Source organism: Peromyscus maniculatus, chromosome 20, assembly GCF_049852395.1.
Source record: "Peromyscus maniculatus bairdii isolate BWxNUB_F1_BW_parent chromosome 20, HU_Pman_BW_mat_3.1, whole genome shotgun sequence".
Classification (NCBI taxonomy): Eukaryota; Metazoa; Chordata; class Mammalia; order Rodentia; family Cricetidae; genus Peromyscus; species Peromyscus maniculatus.
The window spans coordinates 36,411,055-36,430,152 of NC_134871.1; the positions used below are offsets into that span (position 1 = coordinate 36,411,055).

The following is a 19,098-nucleotide window of genomic DNA, read 5'->3' on the forward strand; positions in this document are numbered from 1 at the left end:
TATGGAGGAGATGGGGAGAGGGCAGGTCCCTTTGATGAGTCTCTGAAATTCCCATGCCTTATTTCTTCAGGGCCAGCTGCTGGCAGCCAGGTACCCGTACCCCAACGCCTCCCCAAATCAGTGAAGACTGCTTGTATCTCAATGTGTTTGTCCCTGAGGACCTGGTGAGTTTAGGGGCACTCACTGTGTTGTCTGATGAATAATGCTTTTTAGCAATCCTGCCTCCCACCTTCCCTGGGCTCTATGGAACATGTATGTGCTCCTACAGCATTATTCTTAGAGGCACTGGGCTCCCTTTATGAGAGCTAAAAGTGAGTAAGGGTCTCAGAGCTTTCCAGACAGGCTCCTGTGTGAGATGTATGAAGATGAAGTGTTAGGCTGTGACCTTGAACACAATTCTTCCTCTATCTGCTTAAGAAGCCACTGCTGTCTTGGGGCTGAGTGGCTGGAGAACACAGACCATGAGAGGAAAGAAGGGTGTGGGGAGGAAGTAGAGCTTCGAGTGTGTACTGAGCTTTGGTCCTACCTCTAATTGCTTTGGAACATTAGCACAGCATCCTTACCTCTGGGAGCCTCCATTTTCCTATGAAGTGAGGCACAGGAAGTGACATCACAGACTCCCATGGTTAGGCAGCTTGAGCCACACGTACTTTCTCTTCTCACGATCTGGAAGCTTGAAGTCCAAGATGAAAAGGATGATATCCTCCATTGCCTATCTTCTTGGCTTGCCCTTAGCACCTTCTACCAGGGTCTTTCATAGTCTTTCCCTTGTGTATGCCTGTGCACATATTCCTCCTCCTTAAAAGGACACTGTTCTTATGGGATCAGAGTTCACATACTGGATCACTTTCTGAGCTAAGGTGTCAGTGTATGAATTTGGAGGATAAAATTCAGCCCATTGGATAAGGTTAAGTGTGTGCCAAGGGAGATCTGGCCAGAGGGCTAAGTCTGACTTTATGAATGACAGCAGCGCCTCACACGAGCTCAACTTCAATCTCTTCCATCTCTCCAACCTCTTCAGGTCTCCAACGCATCGGTTCTGGTGTTCTTCCACAATACCATGGAGATGGAGGGCAGTGGAGGACAGCTGACCATTGACGGCTCCATCCTGGCTGCAGTTGGCAACTTCATCGTAGTCACTGCCAATTACAGAGTGGGAGTCTTCGGCTTCCTGAGTTCAGGTGTGCTGCTGGTGTGATGGACAGGTCCATCAGCTGTAAGAGATACTGGAGACCATTTGCTTAAAAGAGGAAGTACTCATTTGGGCTCACTGTTTGGGAGGTTCTAGTCTAGTTTTGGTGGACTGCCCCTGTTGCTTTGGTTTATGCTGAGCTAGCCCAGCATGGCAGCTGGAGTGTCCAAGAACAGCCATACTCCTCATGGCCAGGCAGCAATAGAGAGCAATATAGGGATAGGAAGCTACAGTCTCCTTTGAGAGAGGGAAAAGAGTCTACCAGTAGCACCATATCAGAGCCAAGCCTTTAGAACACAGGCATTTAGGGACCTTCTGGATCTAGAGTGGAGCGATTTGTGGCTCAAGAATTTTTTCTCTGGGTCCCGCCAAGCCCCAGCAGTCCGACAGCCCACTTATAAAATAAACACACAGACACTTATATTAATTAAACTGTTTGGCCTAATGGCTCAGGCTTCTTGTTATCTACTTCTTCTAATTTAAATTAACCCATTTCTATTAATCTATACTTTGCCACGTGGCTCATGGCTTACCAGTACCTTCCATCTTCCTTATCATGGCGGCGGCTGGCAGTGTTTCTCTGCCTCAGCCTTCCACTTCCCAGAATTCTCCTCTCTCTTAGTCCCGCCTATACTTCCTGCCTGGCTAATTGGCCAATCAGCATTTTATTTATACAGAGTGATATCCACAGCACAATTGGGCCACTCACCTCTGAACCGAGAGCTGCTCCCTGCACAAACTCATCACCATCTTCTCCAAGCCTCAGAACCTCTTTGCTCCTACCCCTCCTATAGCCAGCTAGACACATTTTTGAGATCTTCCAGGGATTCTGGCTCCCTAACTCTTTGAGAGGAATAATAATAGCTGCCATTTGTTGAAAACTTGCTCTATGTCTGAGACTGTCCCAGTGCATTTCAAGCTTTATCATGTGATGTGATCTAGTGTGTTCTGAGTGTGTGCATTCAAATATATGTACATGCATGTGTATGCTTAGAAGGAAGATTGGGGGCCAAAGAGGTTAGAGACTTGGTTAGGAAACAGAACCGCCGCAGTGAACTATGGACACTCTTTTCCTGGCTAGCTCTCAGATCTACCACATAGAGGCCATTGGACTTGGTACAAAGGCTGTGTGAATAGAGTGACTCCCTCCTCCTTTATTTCCAGTCTAACTGTGAATCTGTTTGTACGCCTAGTCATACCACTCACTGCTAACCACCTAGGCAGAATAGAGTCCTGGCCCAGCACAAACACCTTCTCTCTACCCTTATCTACGTACATATACCCCTGTGAAAGGGGCAGGTTGTTCACTAGTGGAGAAGGTAGGGCCTTGGGATCTGAAGAACTAAGGCCAGTACTGGTTCTCATTGACAGTTTGACCTTAGACCAACCCTGCCTTTCTCCCAGTGTGTTAGATCTCTCCTCTCTAAAACAGGAATGGTTTTGTTCTACTTTCAAGGCTCCTGGAAAGGTTAAGATGGTGCATTCGAGAGGTTTTAAAAGCCCATGAGTATAGGGGCTGAGCCTCATCGCTGATTTCCAAGGATCTCCTCCAAGTCCTGGGATGTGTTAAGAGTGGACAAACACGTAGAAGACAGGAAGGTCAGAAAGAATGTGGGTGGGTGGGGAAAACTAGGGAGACCATGTGGTATAAGGTCTTAAATGCCACAGCAGAGGTACCAGGCTGGTCCGTAGAGCAGGCAGCAGTTAGTGTAGAGCATCTTGAGGTTGAGGCGATGGTAGCTGTAGAGTTCTTTTGGAGCAACAGGCTCAGCTGAAAGCCACGGATATGAATGGAATCTTCTTCAGTCTCCATCCCCTGACTGATGCTGGGTGGTGTGAGGAGTGAACGCAGTATAGAGTATGGAGTTGTGTAATTTTTGCCGTGGTGAAAATGATTATTCACTTGTGAACTTTCTTTTTAGAAGAGGAAAAGTTTCTGTTGGGTTTTCTGTCCTCTATTCAAACACAAAGCTGGTTCTCTGGAACTTTAAGGGATATTCGGAGATTAGCTGACTGAAGCTGATTCCAGAGATCTCTTTCCAGACACAGCTAACTTAAGCTCAAGGCTTCTCTAGACAGCAGAGTAACTTTCCATATGTCCTCTGTCCTGAGGGGCATGGGGAATTAGGATTTCAAGGAGAATTCATACCCTTCTGGAGAGGCAAACTCATTTTGACCTCTGGTGTAGGTATCTGAGAGAAAGTTATGGAAACTTCCAGAATACCCATTCTTCTCCTTTCTGACTTACATCAATGCTACCTGATCATTTTATTAAAAAAAAAAAAAAAAACAAAAACAAAAAAACAAACCTAAAATACTATCAGCATCTGGAGAGAGTTACACTTCAGAGGGCATTGGGAGATATGTGCAATAGGAATCGTGTGCACGGGAGAGTGTATACATTGAGAACTATGCCCCAGGAGTAGTTACTTTCTGCCTTCAACAAATCCTGACATGGTACTGGCACCAAAGGAAGCCAAATTTGTCCTTTTTTGATGAAGGTCTTATTAAACAATGCCAGTTCTTACTTCTGAGGAGTCTAAAGAACTCAGAACTTCTATGCTACCCCTCATCATGTGGCGGGAAATTGATACATGGGCAGTGAGCATCAGGCACACTCCTCCTGCATTGTCCCTGCCCATGCGGGTTATGGATAGCACTCCCTAGACTCACAGCCATTGTCCTGACTCACTCAGCACCCTGTTCTCCTGGACTCCCAGAGGAAACAAACACATTGATCTTGACAAATGGAACTCAGGAGCAATCCAGAAAAGGCCACAGTGAGGACAGGGTTTGCCAATAGCTTTACCAGGCCCAGAACATGGAAAGCGTTTGAAGAGAACTTGAAAAGCTCCACAGCTGGAAGAGCAGTTTATATTATTCATGGGCTCTGAGCTGGTGTTCTCTTCAGCTTTGCAAATATTGGGTCAGGCAATCAGCGTGTAAGATTTTCCTACCTTGGTCTATTTGGGAATATGGGGTCTTTTGGACACGTTCCTGTTCTGTATGGAATCCCCTCATTCATAGCTAGAGCTTTGATGTCTCATGAAGGTCTAGGAGGGGAGCTTAAGAGAGATGTGGGCTATGGCTAGATCTGTATGCAGATGGTGACAGGTGTCACAGTGTCTATTCTTTACTTTTCTTGTTGCAATGATAAAATAGCTGATAAAAGCCCTTTAAGGGATCAAGAGTCTCCTTTGGCTCACATTTTGAAAGCGTGGTCCATCATGCTGGCAAGAGCTTGAGGTTGCTGATTACATTGCACCTGCCCTTGGGACACAGAGAGGGGAGAGTGCTGGTGCTCAGTTCATTTTCTCCTCTTCTCTCAGTTCAGGATCCCAGTCCATGGACTTGTGCCTCCCACATCCAGGGTTTCTCCTCCCACCTCTGTTAAGCCAGCTGAGATACTTTCTCACAGACATGCCCAGAGATTCCTGTAGTAGGTGATTCTAGAAGATGCCATGTTAGCAGTGTGAAGCCTCACAGTCTTTAAGCACAGAGTCAGAAAAGATGAGATGTATGTGAACTTCAGATAACACCAGAGTGAAGCCTACTGTTCATGGTCTGTTGCTGGAGGACCAGTATGTGGAATAGACCAACAGGGATGCTCTATTATGGCAACCAAAGAACAGTGTAGTGTCTCAAAAGAGCTAACAAGATGATACATTTTTTTGTTATTTTGTGTGCATGTGTGCAAATAATTTAACATGGTGCTACATCTTCAACAAATAGTTGCTAAATTCTATGATATAAGAAAGAGATGTAGGTTCAATGGTACACCTCTAAAGCCATAGATTAGGCCATAAGGAAGACTGGTCTCCTTTGCCTGGCCTGGGTTAGCCACTGTTTGACAGATCTACCTGCAGTAGGGTCTGAGTCCTTGGGTGGGAATCACCTCCTTCCCTGGGCTGGAAATGAACATGCCTGGCCTCTGCTCTGAGTCCCAGTCCTTCACATTGCCCTGTCCACTGACAGATGAGAAAGCCAGGGCTCAAAGAGCAAAGGTGTTTCCACTCTCCTGGCTAGTCAAGCCCAAAGCTCAAAGACAACCCAGATTATGCCCAGGTTCTTCTCAGTGTCCTCACCTGTGTCTGCAGCTTACAGTACTGGCCTAGGTGGACAAGCCTCCTTGGAGAGCCTTGTGTCTGACATACCACAGTTACTGTAAAATCCAAAACTGTCAGGACACACAGGCTAATGACTTTCCTCTTTTTGTAGGCTCTGACGAAGTGGCTGGCAACTGGGGGCTGCTGGACCAGGTGGCAGCTCTGACCTGGGTGCAGAACCACATTGGAGCATTTGGTGGAGATCCTCAGCGTGTGACACTAGCATCAGACCGTGGTGGGGCTGATGTGGCCAGCATCCACCTTCTCACCACCAGGACTACCAGGCTCCAGCTCTTCAGGAGGGCTCTGCTTATGGTGAGTGGTATGGCCTGCTTCCAGTACTCCCTCAGTGATCTCCCTGACTTTTGAGACTAGTGGGCTGCAATTATTGGTATCCTCTTATCCCTCATACTGTCATGGATCCCGTTCTGGCTGTCACACCAGGTATATGTGGTCCAGGGAGCTAAATGACTTCCTTGCTGCTTTCTACTCATGTGGAAAAGTCTACATGACTGGGTGTCTCTATTGCCTGGATCCTTATTAGGGTTAAAAGCCCTTGTCAGTGAGGAAACTCACTACTCAGGACTAATCTAGTGGGCTGTGATGCCTGCTGAGTGGAGATGATGGTGGTGCTGCTGCTGCTGGCTGCCACTGTTGTTGATGGTTCCATGATGCTGATGATGACAAGAAGAAATGACCTAAATGGCCTAATTGGCTACATCAGGAGCTGTTTAACCGCAGACTAGCTACTGCTTGTATTGAGCCTTTGACTGGTCAGCAGCACTGTGTTAGATGATGGAGTGCCATGATAAATTAGACACATTCCAGTTCACGGGAGGCTTGTGGCTTGCAGGGAGAGGGACACACACGCAGATATTTTAAAGGACCATGGAACATTTAAAAAGAATCCCCTGGCAAGGATAAGGGAAAGTACCAGTACGAATGGATATGGCCCTGCAGAGGGAATATCTTAGGGAAAGGCTAAAGGCTGTGCAAGCAGTAACCAGAGGCAGAGTCCTGGTGACAGTGGCAGTGTGGGGACAGTGTGCACAGCCTTGCTTGACTGGTGCATAACTTGGGCTTTTCCTGTAGGCATGGAAACTACCCAGGGGTTCTGCTTGTGCATTTATCCGGTTTCTTCTTTGTCTCCTCTAATGATCCTAGCCATTTTTAAAGAGTCTCATCAGTGGCACTAAAGACATTCCCACTCTTGCGTGACCATTAATGCTATCTGATGCTAGAACTGTTTTTATCATCTCGTGTAGATACTCTGTACCTGCTAAATGTGAGCCCTGTACTTTCTTATCCCTAAAGCCCCAGGAAGTCTGTCTCCTGCCTCACTCTGGTTTTGTCTACTCTAGAACTTCGTATTGGTGGAAACACAGGGCATTCACGATTTGTGTATTTCACGTAGCATACCATCTTCAAGGTTTACCAAGACCACGGTACATTTTATAAATTCCTTTGGCTTTAGATGGGAACAATATTCCATAGTGGGCATAGAGCAGCTTTTGTATCCATCCATTCACCTGTCAGCAGACATCCATTCTTTTCCTTTTGGCTAGAGTGCGTAGTGCTTCTGGGAACAAGGGGTACATCCAAGGCTTTTAAAGCAGACAGGAAGCTGGTGTGAGATCCCATCTTGGAAAGCTTCTCTTAGAACTAAATGAAGAGAGAATTTAAGAAGTGGATATTTCAGGTAGAAAAGTAGCGAGGGGACCTCCAGTAACCAAAGTGAAGGAAAGGTGGAGGTGCTGGGGCAATAACTCGGTCAATAAACTTCAGAACCTGTATTAAAAAAATCCATAAACACCTGGGTCCTGTAAAAAGTTGGATGTGGTAGTGTACGCCTATACTTCCAGCACCAGGGAGGTCACCCTGGCTTACTTGGCAAGATCAGACCAGTGTAATACTCTATCTCAAATGTTTACAATATACACCACCAACCACTAATGAACAGGGCTTAGGGGATGACACCCAAGGCTTGCCTCTGGCTTTCCCATGTTCACACACACACAAGTGCACCTACACACACACAGTAACACCCACGCGCGCTCTCACACGCAGGAACAAGGAAAGATAGAGGACCATTTAAACTAAAACCTTAAGCCTAATCCTGCATAGACCTGTCGCTGCTAATAACTCTAGACCAGATAACCGTACTTCAGCTTCACCCAGTCCTTCTGAGGTCCATGCCTTTGATTATGAGGGAGGAGAATGTCACTGCTTGGCCATAACTGATGCTAGATGGTATTGGGTATTGTCACCGTTCCTGACAGACAGAAGAGCCGCTTACCTCTCTCTCTCCCTTTTGGAACTGCAGAGGATTTCCCATTTCTTGGACTCTTTCCATACCTGTGCAGAAAAGCACACCCCCTCTCTTCTTTCCCTGCCCACTCATCATTTAAAAAGAACTTCCAGACTTTTGGGCTCAGACCAAGCTCTCTCTATGGCATGTGCTGCCCCCCAGACATCTCCTGTACAGAGGGTGTCCTGATTTCCATGAGTCTGATTGCTTTCAGCTTCAGATCAGTCTCTGCTACATGCCTAGCCTCTGGAGAGGAGTGGCTGGTGTGCCTTGTGCTCCAAGGCTTTGGTGTCCTGCTCAGCACACCTTGCAGTGAGCAGGTGCTATGCAATAAACAGGGCACTCGTGTGTTTGGAATGAATGAGCAGATAATCTGGAGTTCTCAGGGACCCAGGGATCCCTGTGAGCCTACTCCTTCCTGCCATACTTTTCTTATGCTTCTTGCCATTGGTTCCACTTTTCTTCACTCTGACCCTTTGAAGTGGATCCACCTAAGAGAGAGCTTGGAGCACGAACACCTTCTAATTCCTGGTATTCAACTCAGGTCTTTTGTGCTGTAGATTAACCTTGTGGGTGGTGGGGTCCTCCAGCGCCCTGTGTCACCTAGGCCTTGTCAGGACCTTAGAGGTGCTCAAATGCCTTCATGGGGCCCAGAAGGCAGCCTTTTTTTTTTTTTTTTTTTTTTTTTTTTTGTGGAGTTTAAAGTGTCTGGGGAATTTCAGAAACAAATGGCAGCGCATTTAAAAATAACCCCTCCGTCTGTTTTATGCATTTGGAAACAGCTTTTACAACCACTCCCAGAAGTCCTTGGGATCGTGTGAGCTTATTTGGAACTGAGCAAACAGAACTGCTTCAATGCCTTAGCAGCTCTTAAAGTGTTCTTTACCAACAGATGTTTGGGCAAGGAGTGGGAGCTGCCAGTTTATTCCTGACTAAGATCTAACAGCGCTCTGCAAATCTTGGGTTTGGGACTGTTTAAACATCCATCAAGAGAAGCCGCTGTGGTGATAATTAATAATCTATATTTAGTGTACTGTACTTGGCAAAAAAAAAAAACTCACTATCTTATCTCAGATTCCTTCCACTGGCTGGCACAGGGTCTTTATTTTATTTTCTAGCTAGAGATAAGAAATCTTATCTCTTAGAGAATTTCAGTGACTTACCAAAGAACACATACCAAAGAAGGAACTTCATGACGGATCAAGACCTAAAACTAAATCATCTGTTTTCCCACATTATGAGGCTGCTCCCCTGGTAACCTGGGATTTTCTCTGCGTTTAAAGATGTACTAGAAAGTGGTCCAACTAGGCAGGTAGGCCTGAATTATGAACTTTAGACAAAACCCTTCACCTTATATTTTTACCTGTAAAATCAGTATGTTTAATTCTATTGCTCAACATTGTGAGAAACTATGGGGCATAAGGCATCAAAATCCCTGGCCACTCAAGAAATTTAAGCCCCTTACTCCTCCTTCCCAGTCCAAGGGAAGCCACCTCCACCCACAAAAGCCCCAGGACAGCTTACTTGCCTGGAGCTAGGTTAGAGAAGAAAGCTTGATCCAGCCACACATCCCACAGAGCTGGATTCTAGGCCAGGTTTCCAGGGAGGGAGAAGAGGCTCTGTGCTTGACAATAGGAAAACTTCCCCCAGTGCCTCCAACATTTACCCAGGACTGTTGCTTTCCTGGCCATCTCCAGCCTCCTGAATCCAGCTGAATCTGCACCTTTCCCTGCTCCATTCCCACGTGACCATGGCCATCACAGATCCTAGAAAGTGGCCTGGTATGTCAAAACCTCAAAGTCTGTAGGCCACATGTGTCCCATAATAGCTATGGAGGTGACCCAATGCTTTTGTAGTTGACATTATGGACCAATGTCAAAAGATCACACACCCCTGCTGGCCTTTCTGTCTCTGCTCAGTGGACAGTGTGTGTTACATCACTGGAAATCTCTTTCCCTGAGGTCCCAAGCCTTCCTTATCCCCCAGAGTAGAGGGAACTTTCCATCAGCAACAAGATTCCTAGTTATCAGCTTTGAGGAATTCCGCCTAAATTTTTTAATTGTTTTATGTGTATGGATATTTTGCCTGTGTGAATCTCTGTGCACCGATGTGCCTGGTGCCTGCAGAAGTTGGAAGAGGGTGTAGTATCCCCTAGAACTGGAGTTTCAGGTAACTGTGATCCATTGTACAAGTGCTAGAATCTCTGGAAGAGCAGCCAGTGCTCTTAACCACTGAGCTATCTTTCTAGCATCCTGTTTGATTTTTCCATTGCTATTTTTCCCAACAAGTGTCATTCTAGTTCTGTCATGGCTAAGTACATCACTTCTTTCGGGAGTTTAATTATCTTACCAGGTTCTTGACAGATAGCATCGCCCCTGACTTGTAGGACACAACCAACACCCAGGGCATGGTAAGAGGATGGTGACATGGTCTCACAGACTGTTGCCTGTAGCTGATGACTGTCACATAGTAGGAGTGTTCTCCTCTAGCTAGTCTCCTCTAAATTGGTCTGACTAGTCTTGAGAACAGATGTTTCTGTATGGACTTCAGAATGATTTTATTGATGTTCATTTTAGTCTAATAATTCTCCTGGGAATTTGAGTATAATTTCATAGAATTTAATCTATTGATTTTAGGGATAAATTTGCATGATTATGGTTAATAATATGTTCAGCAACAAGCTGACTCAGAAATACCCCTAGCCCTTGCCTGCTGGGTACATTGAATTTTCTATGAAGTTCCCCATAGTCTGTGGATAATGAGTATCTAGCTTATTTCTGTACTGTTGGAGCAGAGTCTCAGATGGAGAGATACAGAGACCCAACACCAAAGCAGCTCAGAGGACAGAGCCTCTTCCCTTTTCTTTCTTTCCTTCTTTCTTTCTTTCTTTCTTTCTTTCTTTCTTTCTTTCTTCCTTCCTTCCTTTCTTTTTCACTTTGTAAGATAAGAAGCTGGGTAGCTGTAGTAATTTGAATTAAAATGGCCCCCATAGGCTTATGGGAAATGGCATTATTTGAAAGGATTAGGAGGTGTGGCCTTATTGGAGAAAGTGTGTGACTGGAGGTAGGCTTTAGGGTTTCAGAAGCTCAAGCCAGGCTCAGTGTCTCATTCTTTCTTCCTGCTGCCTGCCAATCCAGATGCAGAACTCTCAACTCCTCTCTGGCACCGTGTCTGCCTGCATGCCACCATACTTCCTGTCATGCTGATAATGGGCTAAACCTCTGAACTGTAGGCCAGCTCAATTAAATGCTATCCTTTATAAGAGTTACTGTAGGCATGGTGTCTCTTCACATAAATTAAAACCCTCACTAAGAAACATCTCTTTGATATTCAAAACACTAGTTTCTTATGGAGGCTTCTCTGCCATCCCAATGGCCTAATCCTCATTGGCAGGGCTGAATCTAAGCAGTGGAAGAATGTAGCTATCAGAGAATTGGAGAAGGAGGGAGGGAGGGAGGACTCTTTGGTCCATAGCTTGTGATGAAGTTCCTCAGCAGATCTTTTCTTACTCTCAAGACTCACTGCACTTGTGTTTATCATCCGTCTTTCTTGATTGTGTTGACTTTGAATATTCATCTCACTCATTACATGTAGCATATTAAATTTCACTGTAAAATCTGCCTGGTGAGCCAGGCAGTGGTAGTGAATGCCTTAATCCCAGCACTTGGGAGACAGAGGCAGGTGGATCTCAGTGAGTATGAGGCCAGCCTGGTCTACAAAGTGAGTTCCAGGACAGCCAGGGCTGTTATACGGAAAAACCCTGTCTTGAAAAAAAATCCACCTTGTATCTGTTTTAAAAAGTAAATTCCTGGCCGGGCGGTGGTGGCGCACGCCTTTAATCCCAGCACTTGGGAGGCAGAGCCAGGCGGATCTCTGTGAGTTCGAGGCCAGCCTGGGCTACCAAGTGAGTTCCAGGAAAGGCGCAAAGCTACACAGAGAAACCCTGTCTCGAAAAAACCAAAAAAAAAAAAAAAAAAAAAAAAAAGTAAATTCCTGGCATCTGCCCTTTGCTTTAATTCCTCCCCCCCCCCCCCCCGCGCCCCCCCTCCCCCACGTGGACTGTGTCACCTTCTCTGAGCTCTCCAGTCGGAAGCTGAGTCCATTGCTTCTCAGTCTTTATTCCCTGAGACACACTGTACTTGAAGTGATAAAAATCCTCTCTTGCTGTTTTATCAGTGGCACCTTGAAATTTTTGAAAAATAGAAAATGCCATTTTTCTCTAAGTGCTTCCTTTTGTGCCCAGTTTCCCCCTTTACTAAAGAATTCTTTAAGAATTTAGATTCATGGAATTTTTCTCATCTTCTGGCACAGCCGCTTCCAGTGCCCCTTTAATGGTTGTTTAATATGTTGTAAAAACAGTATCATTTTCAGGGTGTAAGCCATCTGCTTTCTCCCTGGACTGCTTTTCCTGTAAGTAGTATTATGTAATCAATTCTCATCTTACAGTTCAATTTGCTTCAGCGTGTAGCAAAAGTTTTCCTTGTGTTCATTTCTCTCCATGGGGGGGGGGGGACTTGCACACATGCAAAGGGATCACCTGAGCCCTATGATAGAAAATGTCTCATAAATATACCTGCGCATTCCTCCAACGAAATCACTTCCAGACTTCCGCAACCTCCTTTCAAAGTAGAATGTGGGCCTGGGACTTGATGGAGTCTACCCTTTCTTGGATGCCTTCTTTATTTTTAGACTATGTACTCTTAGAACTGTATGTCTCATAGGCAGTATGATGCTGGAACTTCCAACATTTCACCCTCCATCCAGCATCCAGTTGATCTTTCAAAGGACCTAGTGAGCAATTATCACTCTTCTCAGCTCTGCTTTCCTCCCATACGCAGGCTAAGCTCTGTCTGTTCAGGGCCTGCAAACTCCCCACTCTGGATGATGTTTCTATTGCCACTGCCCCTCAGGCTCAGCCATGTAGCCCTTTGGTCTCTTTAAGCCTTTAAGCTGCACACTTGCTCAAGTCTGCAGGACCTTCCCTGGTGGTCTGTTCCCTGGACTATGCAGCTATCTATTGCTCTTACCTCAGCATCCATATAAAGAGTCATGACTGCATGGACGCTGCTATGTTTGGCATATCCCCACCACACCTTCCTCAGAAAGTGTCTCCTTTGTTAGTGGCATCTGACATCAGAGACCGCCATGGCCACAAGCCTCAGCAGTTAGGTTGAACAGGTGTCCAGATGACATTTGTGGAAAGAAATTCTCAGAAGAGAGTAGCCCAAGCACCACAAATAACGTAAAGATAGTTATCATGGTGAATTCAAGGAATCTCTCCCTCTTGAGCACTCCTGTGTCCACTCACATGAAGTGAGAAGGGAACCTCCAACAAGTATCTCTTGCTGGCCTTTCTGCCCGTCCTTCCAGTTGAACTCTTCTTTGAAAAGCAAAATCTGTAAACTCCAGAGAGGCATAGTCACGCTTCTCAACCCACAGGTCCTTCATCCAAGGTTAAATAAGTATGCTTTACTTTAATCAGGAATAAATACATGATTGGGCAAAGTGTAATGCTTCCCACTTAGAAATACCCCCAAGTGCTACCCAAAGTTCTGATCACATTGACCACAACAGAAAACAGCACAGAAGATAGCAGACATATCAGGAGCCAGAGATCATGGCCTCATAGCAGAAGTCACTGACCAGGTGTGGCATTTTTTTTCTCACACTCTGGCCAGTCTCTTTGAAATGGCCTTTGGGAGAGACCTGGGAGACCATGCATGTCTCTTGATGTAACACACTGGACATGACAATAAATGAAGTCATGCCAATGAATATGCTTTTGCCATTTGCAGAATGAGCCCAGATATATGGACTGCACAGGATGGGTGACAAAGCCCACCTGTTCTTCTCTTACTGAGAATCCCTTTGATGAACAGGGAGGAATGAGCCATGGCAATCCTGCCTCCCACCCCAGCAAGATGTAGCCATGAGACTGGCTGGAGGCTTCTCTTTTCTGAATGCCTTGTGAGTTTTCTCTCACCACTCACAATCACATATGGCAGCATTCAGCTTCTCCAGCCCCTCCCCCCCTTTTCCAGAAAGGGACATTCTTATTACATGCAGATGCTACCCTTCTCAGAGTGAAATGTACAGGATAAATTAATTCTTTAAAGCCCATCACTCCCCTTAAAAAAAAAATCTAACCGTACTAGTCTACTTAGTCCAACAGCCTTTGCATTCCTGACAGATCCATGGGAACAAGATCCCTTGGGTACCCTCACTTGTCTCCAGTCCATTGTAGCTGTGAGACTTCATCCTGTTTCACATCCACTGTTATATTCTGCTGATCTGCTTGTCTCTCCGACCCTGCTGGAAGCCCAGCATTAAGGGATGCTATTCATGCTTCTTTTGTTCTCATTCGACCTCAGCACAGCGGCCTTTGCCAATAGGCATGAGAAATGGGGGTTCTAGAATAACACAGGACCCCAGGAGCTGGAGAATGCCTTTTCTGTGAGGAGGCAAGACTGTCTAACTCAGAAGTTTGCACAGTAGAGCTGCCTCCTGCCTCTCCTGATTGCCCTTCCACTGACCAACACTCTCCCACAACTTAGCATAGCCATCTACTGCTGTCCATGTGGCTTTGAAGCACCTGAGTGCAGAAGGTGCCACTTGGATCAGAGCTGTAAGTCCTTTTGGGTAGTGTTTAATGTCACAGGTCCTTTAGGAAGAGAGGAGACATAGCTCAAAGGTCTCACTGGGCCTTTAAAGGTTGCTCTGCTCCAGGTAGAGTCATTCTGCAGACCTAAGAAGCTGTCTTTCTCAGATGGATGTTATCCACAGGGTCTCAGAGAAGGGCCATTTGGACTGTGAGCTGGAGTCAGTCTCCATACACTCTCTTTTAGGAGTGTTCTGTCCTACACACACACTCATAACACACAGCTCTTTGAAGTACTGCCCCATTACATCATGATTCAAACATGATGAAGCTCTACAATACTGATCAGACACCAAGGAGAAGTTCCTCTGATCTCTATGTAAAGGCAGTCTCCATGTGACTTCTCTTGGTTCCTTGAAGACACAAGATGACCAGGAGGAGAGAACTCCGGCTTCCACTAGACCCCAGGTGGCCACCAAAACATGTCTTTTGTGTACCAGCCAGGGCATTAATCTTCAAAGTACTGGGGCTCTGAAAAGAAGGAGCTCTTGCGTTTGCTGCCATTGTAGATTAGGGAGAGACTCTTCTTCTTCCGGTCGAAGGAGCTGGTGTCATCCCCTGTCAAGGACAGGTAAGACGCAATGCTTTCCCGGAGACCATAGCTGAAAAGGGATTCATCCACCCTGAGTGGGTTCTCTGCCCCCTCTGGATCTCCCTGCAATCTGAGTGAAAAAAGAGGGATGTTAGACAGAGTGAGTGATGGGGACAAAGAATGTGAAAAGGGAGAAGGGGAAAAGGGAATCGGAGAAAGAGGAGAAGGAAGAGGAGGAGAAAGGGATGAGGAGGAGGAAGAAGGAGAGGAAGAGGGGAGAAGGTTAGTCTTTTTCTAGCTGGTTTGAATTCTGTTCCTCTCATTTGTATGCTGGAGCCACTGTTTCTTCCCATGAGAAACCTTAGTGAGTATTCTTTATTTACAAGAGATGACCATTACATTCATGTCTTGGGCCATTTTGATCTCTGATTTGCTTTAAATTAACTGACGAGATGGATGCCTAGGTTCATGCTCAATGAGAACATCCCACAGACACACATCTGAAAACACAATAGCTGTCAGTGGGATGAATAGAACAAACTAATGCAAGTATTTGTTTTTTCTTTCTGACTTTGAGAGAATGAGTTGCCTTAAGATTTAGGTGGAACGTTTAAGCTTTGTAATTAGATTTTAAATATTAAATTTATATCAGGTTTATTTGTGTGTTGCTGTCTTAGATTCTAATCATCAGAAAGAGCAGGGTGGTGTGTTTCTGTGAAAAATGTGTTCACATTGAAAATGGACTTGGGGAAAGTTTGAGGCTCCAGAAAACTGTAGACACCATATGCCAAGACACCCAAGGCTGGATTCCCAGAATTCCCTGCCTTTGCTCATGGGGGTGCAGGCAGGGCCAGGAGCTTGCTCACAATTTTCTTGTGTTGTGTTCACCCCCAGCTGGTGCTCTGATGTGTTCATAGAGGGCACACATGCATATGTGCAAACATTCCAGTGCACACGTGTGCACACACACATACACACAAACACTCACCTGGATGCCCTCTTCCAGTCAAAGGTCTTCTGGCGCAAGGTGACGGGTGAACCAGCGGTGGTGCAAGGTGATAGGTGAGCCGCTGAAGCAGGTGTGTTCTGTGCCAGACAGGGTGTGGTGAGCACACAGCATAGACCATCAGCCACCTCTGTGGATGGAAGTACACAACAGTCAGAGATCCAGGCATGCCATAGACAGCGTGGAGAACAAAACAGAGACCCACAACAGTATAGGCACCTGGTTACTGGCATGGGGAAACTGAGGGCAAGATGTTAAAGGGGCATGGGGTTTTGGCCAATGTTGCTATGTCCTGAAAGATAAGAACTCTAGGCTTATACTGACATGGGAAGAAAGCAAATGTGGGATCAGAGTCAACCAAACTTGGGTTTAGGTTCAAATTTTGCTCTAGTGGTGAGTTACCTCACACATCTCTGAGCCTCCCTCTCTCCAGTTGCAGATGGGAGGGAAGGAGATGATCGAGGAAAACAGCCTATTTGAGAGCAGAGGTTTCACACCAGGCGGAAGTTCATGGAACTGTCCCTGGCTGGGCCAGAGAGTGGAGCCGTGTGCAGCGCAGGCACCCCTGAACGCTTTCAGAGCAGGGAGACACATGAAGTAAGGACAGAAGGAGGAAAGGGAGGAGGAAGGGAAGGAAAAGGACAGGAGAGTGGGAACGAAGGAGGAGGAGGCAGGTGGAAAAAGCAGACATGGGAAGGGAGGGGAGAAAGCAAAAGCCAAAAGGCGCGACAGAGCAGATGGGCAACGCAAGAATAAGGAGACCCTTCTGGGCCTGCACACTCTGTAGGAACAAAACGAGAATGAGGCAAACCCGCTGCTGCTCCCCTCGGCTGGTGCTCAGTGTCTGGCCTGCAGGGCTTCACGTCTCCCGGAGCAGCAGGAAATAACTCCCATTAAGTTCCAAGCCTCTCTATCCCACGGCATCATGAGAAATACAGATGCTGTTGTCCTAGACACCTAGGCCTAAGGGGTCAGTGCCATCTTCCTCACAACATGGGTCCCAGCCTTGCCCTCAGCCCCAAGAGACTCAGGCCTAAGACATCAGACAGGCAGCACGTCTCTAGCAGGACCCCCAAGTACTTTGGCCTCAGTCCATTCATCCTGAGGCTTTCCAGAGCATCCTACATCCCGGGTGGCCTCTTTTCATCTGATCTGTGAATCTCTGGGGTGTTCTTACCCAATATAAAAGGAAACCATCTGAGGAAGCACACCAGCCTAGTAGAGAGTGGCAGCCTGCCCCTCACACACACACACTCCTGGTTTCCAGGTGGATATCATGCTAATCCAAAATGTCACCCAGATAGACACAGGTGCCGGAAGGAAAAGCTTGATTGGATATGCATCTGAAACAGTGCCCTGTTGGGACTGGAGATGTTCAAAGGCCTCTCAGACAATGAGGGAGGACACAAGGTGGACATGAAGCCTACAGATACTGCATCTCTACTGCATGGCAAGATGGACTCTGAGGGTATTCTGCTTTAGATCTACTCACACATTGTGTGGCATATGGAGTGAACAAAATCACCCAGGCAAATGACATGAGCCAAAGGCTGAGCTGCTCTCATCCCGTTCATCTCACTGAGGCTCTGTCTCAACTTCATGCAGTTAGTAGGCTGCCCCATACTTGGGGTATGGAACAAAATACCACAGAAATGTAAGCAAAAGTCCTGATCTGTGGACTTGGAACCAGTGACTCGTGCCAAAAGCAGTGCGTGGCTTGGGATAGAAAATAGGTAACCTTGTCCTGCCTGTTGGCTGGTACACACCATCTAATTCACCCTTGTCCCAGCAACCCTGTTCTTGATCCCATCTTTCCCACCAAGATCTGAGAGGAGATACAGGAAGCATTCGGGTCCCCAGGACCTCCCCAGTTGGGCAGAGGTGAGCCTCTGGCTATAGCTCTTTGGACCATATGGTGGTCAGGAGTGTATTTCAGGAAGGCACTAGTTCTGCACCAGCCTTGCTATAGTCCAGAAGCTCAGGAGGAGTAGGATGTAGGTATGCCTCGCCCAGCAGTATGTTGTTTCCCAGGCATAAGGGCTCTAGCGGGTGGCATCAGCTTCATATTTGCTGTTGTCTATGCAAAATTTCTGGTCAGCACACTCCTCAGATGATTGTCATTAAGAGTCAAATACCACAAACAAACTTTAGGCAGAGGTAGTTGAAGTCTGGGACTCCCTTCCTCTTTCAGTTTTAACTAGCTGCTAGCTTTGAAGCCATCACAGAAGTGATACTTGTAATTGTGTTACACCTGTCAGACTCTATCAGGCACAGTGCGTAGGTCATTGGGTTTAGCAGTCTGCAAGAGGCTGTTCCCACCACCTTTAATGAGGGAGAGGTCGAGGCCTTACCCAACATCCCTCACAACCTAGTTGGAGCACACATCTGCCTCTCTCAGCAGCCATTGCTCAATATTTGCTGTTTCTCTTAGGTCAGAGGTATCATCTATGGGCTCCTTTCTCCTTGTAATGCCCTTCAACCTTACAGGGTGCTAGTAAGGTTGCCAGTGCATGGTCAAGCATCTTGAACCAGGAAAAAGGAGATATTAGCAAAGAAAACAGAAAGTCATTTTTTCCTTTCTCCGTTTGGGCAGAGGAACAGAGGAGGAAGGGGCTGAATGAAAGCAGTTGCCATTCTGTAGGTGCTCACGGCCAGGTGCAGGCTCTCAGTTCAGCACTTTGCACATTCCAGCAATTCTCACCATGCCCGTGACAGGTAGGAACAATTAGCATCCTCTTTGCACAGGAAGAAAGTGAGACAGGAAGAGTCACACAGCCCCAGGTGCACAACTGCCATCCAGCAGGCATGGTATATAGAACACAGGGATTCTGTCTTTGGAAACCTAGCCAAGTGCTAATCCCTCCTGCTCCACAGAGCATAATCCTAACAACAAGGGTGGTATTGAGGGCTTTTCAATCTAGCTCATAGCTCTCAGTGACTGCACTCTATTCCTGTAAGCCATGCACTGCTCTGGCATCTTGGGGATCCTCCCCATCTCAGTCAGCCTAGAAGACATATTTCTCTTCTGGGTGCTTGTTGGCGAACATAGACAAGACCATAGTTAACTGTTTGGAGGGCTAGGGAGAGAAAGATTGTGGCGTGCTGTGGGGCTGGGAAATGGCTGATTGTTATACTGATATAGCTTCCTAGAGAAGTGGGGAGTGGTTGGCCTTGAATGGTGAAGAAGTTTTGATGAGCAGCAAAGAGAAAAGGGCTAGCATTTCTGAACAATGCTCCAGAGGCACCTTAACGAAGTGTTTCTCAATCTATGGGTTGCAACCCATTTGGGGTCGCCT

At 46.5% G+C, this 19,098-nt stretch overlaps 2 protein-coding genes across 3 annotated transcripts in view; one reads left to right on the plus strand and one right to left on the minus strand.

Annotated features, from left to right (window-relative positions):
- The window catches only part of Tg (thyroglobulin), a 186,485-nt gene that overhangs the window by 102,432 nt on the left and 64,955 nt on the right, over nucleotides 1–19,098 (plus strand). The window contains exons 39-41 of the mRNA XM_076556000.1: nucleotides 71–164; nucleotides 1,022–1,181; nucleotides 5,411–5,613. Of these exons, the coding sequence (XP_076412115.1) occupies nucleotides 71–164; nucleotides 1,022–1,181; nucleotides 5,411–5,613 (457 nt within the window). The remainder of the gene's footprint in view (nucleotides 1–70; nucleotides 165–1,021; nucleotides 1,182–5,410; nucleotides 5,614–19,098) is intronic.
- Sla (Src like adaptor) overlaps nucleotides 13,056–19,098 on the minus strand; it is a 32,054-nt gene continuing 26,011 nt past the window's right edge. For both annotated transcript variants that reach the window (XM_076555999.1, XM_006980315.4), the window contains 2 exons: nucleotides 15,785–15,932; nucleotides 13,056–14,926 (listed from right to left, as the gene is read on the minus strand). In XM_076555999.1, the coding sequence (XP_076412114.1) occupies nucleotides 14,713–14,926; nucleotides 15,785–15,932 (362 nt within the window). In that variant the 3' untranslated portion in view covers nucleotides 13,056–14,712. The remainder of the gene's footprint in view (nucleotides 14,927–15,784; nucleotides 15,933–19,098) is intronic.